This window comes from Vigna angularis, chromosome 1 (genome assembly GCF_016808095.1).
Source record: "Vigna angularis cultivar LongXiaoDou No.4 chromosome 1, ASM1680809v1, whole genome shotgun sequence".
Taxonomy (NCBI): Eukaryota; Viridiplantae; Streptophyta; class Magnoliopsida; order Fabales; family Fabaceae; genus Vigna; species Vigna angularis.
Genome location: NC_068970.1, coordinates 19,789,594 through 19,791,960, shown reverse-complemented (window position 1 = coordinate 19,791,960; position 2,367 = coordinate 19,789,594). Strand labels below are relative to the sequence as shown.

General features: G+C 43.9%; 1 protein-coding gene across 1 annotated transcript; it reads left to right on the top strand.

The window, feature by feature from the left end:
- The first annotated feature begins 715 nt into the window (after positions 1 to 715).
- On the top strand, positions 716 to 2,121 carry LOC108319156 (dof zinc finger protein DOF3.4). Its single transcript, XM_017550196.2, has one exon. It carries the CDS (start codon positions 1,180 to 1,182, stop codon positions 1,876 to 1,878), a length of 699 nt encoding a protein of 232 aa, XP_017405685.1. The 5' UTR covers positions 716 to 1,179; the 3' UTR covers positions 1,879 to 2,121.
- Positions 2,122 to 2,367: the final 246 nt, after the last annotated feature.

Sequence of the window (2,367 nt, the reverse complement as noted above, 5' to 3'; positions counted from 1 at the left end):
TTCTCCCTCTTCTCTCACTGTCTCAATCTCATGCTATTCCTTTTCCTATTCTTCTATCCTCTTATATGCAACTCGTTTTATTTCACCCGCCTCCTCCCTTCAATTTTTGTAGTACTCTCAACCAAAATCCATCAGGCTCATAAGTTTTTCCATAGCATAATCAAAGTTAGGTTTCCAAATTGAAATTCTCCGTCAACACAGCAACTAATAACAACTGCATGTCCCTTGAAAATCAAATCAAATTATTCTTATAGTATATGCATTTTCTACATGTGCTGGTAATGACATTTCCATAGCTGAATTGGGTTACGTTTGCCTAACTATGGGAAAAATTTTACAAGCTAAAATGAGTAGAGTGTGACATTATCCATAGTTGTTAATAACAAAAAAAATCGAACTTCGAGGCATACAGACAGACAGCATAGATGGGCTAGATTAGCGTAGGCCTAGGAGCTCTACGTCAAACCCGATTGAATAAGGAAAAGACAGGAGAAACGAATATATGGATATAATATTGCAACATGGCATGATTAGCTTGAGAAGTTGGAAGAAGAGGTAATCGTGAACAAAATCTATGTTTATTTATTTTTTAATGAAAACAGTTGGGTAGTTTTGCATTCCATAATTATTGCTACTCCCTCAAAGGCAGAATGCATATAATGGCCCTGCAAGGGCTATAATACCGGACAAGATAATGCTGGGACTACTTTATGTATACTTGTAATTAATTAAGTCGTTGTGAAGAAAACAAAAATAGTTTGTTTGATTGATTGGATTGGATTGGGGGAAGAAATAGGGGTTTGTGTAAATTGTGTTTGTGGGTTGGTGGTTTGTGTGTGTGCAGAAGGCGCAGCCCTATTAGCCGACCCAAGTAGAGAGAGGCTGTTCTGGAGCCGACTGAAATGTCGTGCTTAACAGAACACTGTAAAGCTGATCCCACTCTGCCTCATATAAGCCTCAGAAGATGTCTCTGTTTCCACCACAGATATTCTCTCTGACCCGCTTTCCTTTCTCTTCTCAACTCCTTTCCACCTCCTGACTCTCTCCTTCCCCATAAAACCCCACCGCATTCACATCTCAACACCCCAATCCTTCTTCACTCACCACTTACTCCCTACACTCATCTTCCCATAACAAACCCAACACTCAACTCTTCTTCCTCTTAACCCATTACACAACATGCCATCGTCCAACTCCGGCGAGAGCCGCCGACCAGTCAAGCCCCAGACCTCCGCCGGAGCACCGCCACCTCCTGAGCAAGAAAACCTCCCCTGCCCCCGTTGTGAGTCAACCAACACTAAGTTCTGCTACTACAACAACTACAACTACTCCCAGCCACGCCACTTCTGTAAGTCCTGCCGCCGGTATTGGACCCATGGTGGCACCCTCCGTGATATCCCCGTCGGCGGTGGCAGTCGCAAGAATGCCAAGCGTTCACGCACCCACCACACTGCCACGTCATCCTCCTCCTCCACCATGTCGTCAGCTCAGGAGCACGCTCTACCTGCATTGGCCCCTGTTCCAACGACCCAAGGAGGGTCCATGCACTTCGTGGACGGTGACGTTAATAAACAGAACAACGTGAATGTCTGCGGGAGCTTCACCTCTTTGCTGAACAACACCCAGGGCAATGGGTTTCTCGCCCTCGGCGGGTTTGGACTTGGGCTCGGACACGGGTTCGATGATATGGGCTTTGGGATTGGCAGGACGGGCTGGGGCTTCCCTGGAATGGTGGATGGTGCCAACATGGGCAGCGGCGTTCCGTCTTCTGGATTGAGCCCATGGCAGTTAGAGAGTGGCGAAGGTGGGTTTGTTAGTGGAGACTGTTTTTCGTGGCCTGGGCTTGCGATTTCCACACCTGGGAATGGTCTCAAATGAAATGCTTCTTTTTATTTTTGGTCTTTTTTCTGGCTTGGGTGCAATGGTGGGTGTGCTTATGGTTTGAGTTTAGGGTTACTTTTTCCTGGGTATAATCATCTGTGAAATTTGAACTACAACTGAGACTTCTCTTTTCCACTTTAATTTTTTGTTTTTGTTTTTTTACTTCTTTGAATTGTCCAGTGCTGTGTATCTTTACTTGCTTACTGTTAATTTTTGGCTACCTGTGTGATTCAATTAGTGGCTGACGTAGTGTTGTTTGCTCTCTGGGATTTAAATATTTCTGAAATTGGATTGGTTTTCTCGCGAAATTAAAGCAGCCATGGCTACATGAGTGTTTCATAAACTCATTATACCATTATAGGTTGATATTAAATATAAGATAAACCAAACACACCAATTTCTGATGTTAAAGTCTGTCTTTTCTGTTGGGAGACCAGACTTAGTCCAAGAGAAAATAATAGTACGACATTATCTGTTTAAAATTGT

Bases quoted from the DNA above. Each gene is read 5' to 3' on its own strand.
- LOC108319156 (XM_017550196.2), top strand. From the start codon at position 1,180: ATGCCATCGTCCAACTCCGGCGAGAGCCGCCGACCAGTCAAGCCCCAG.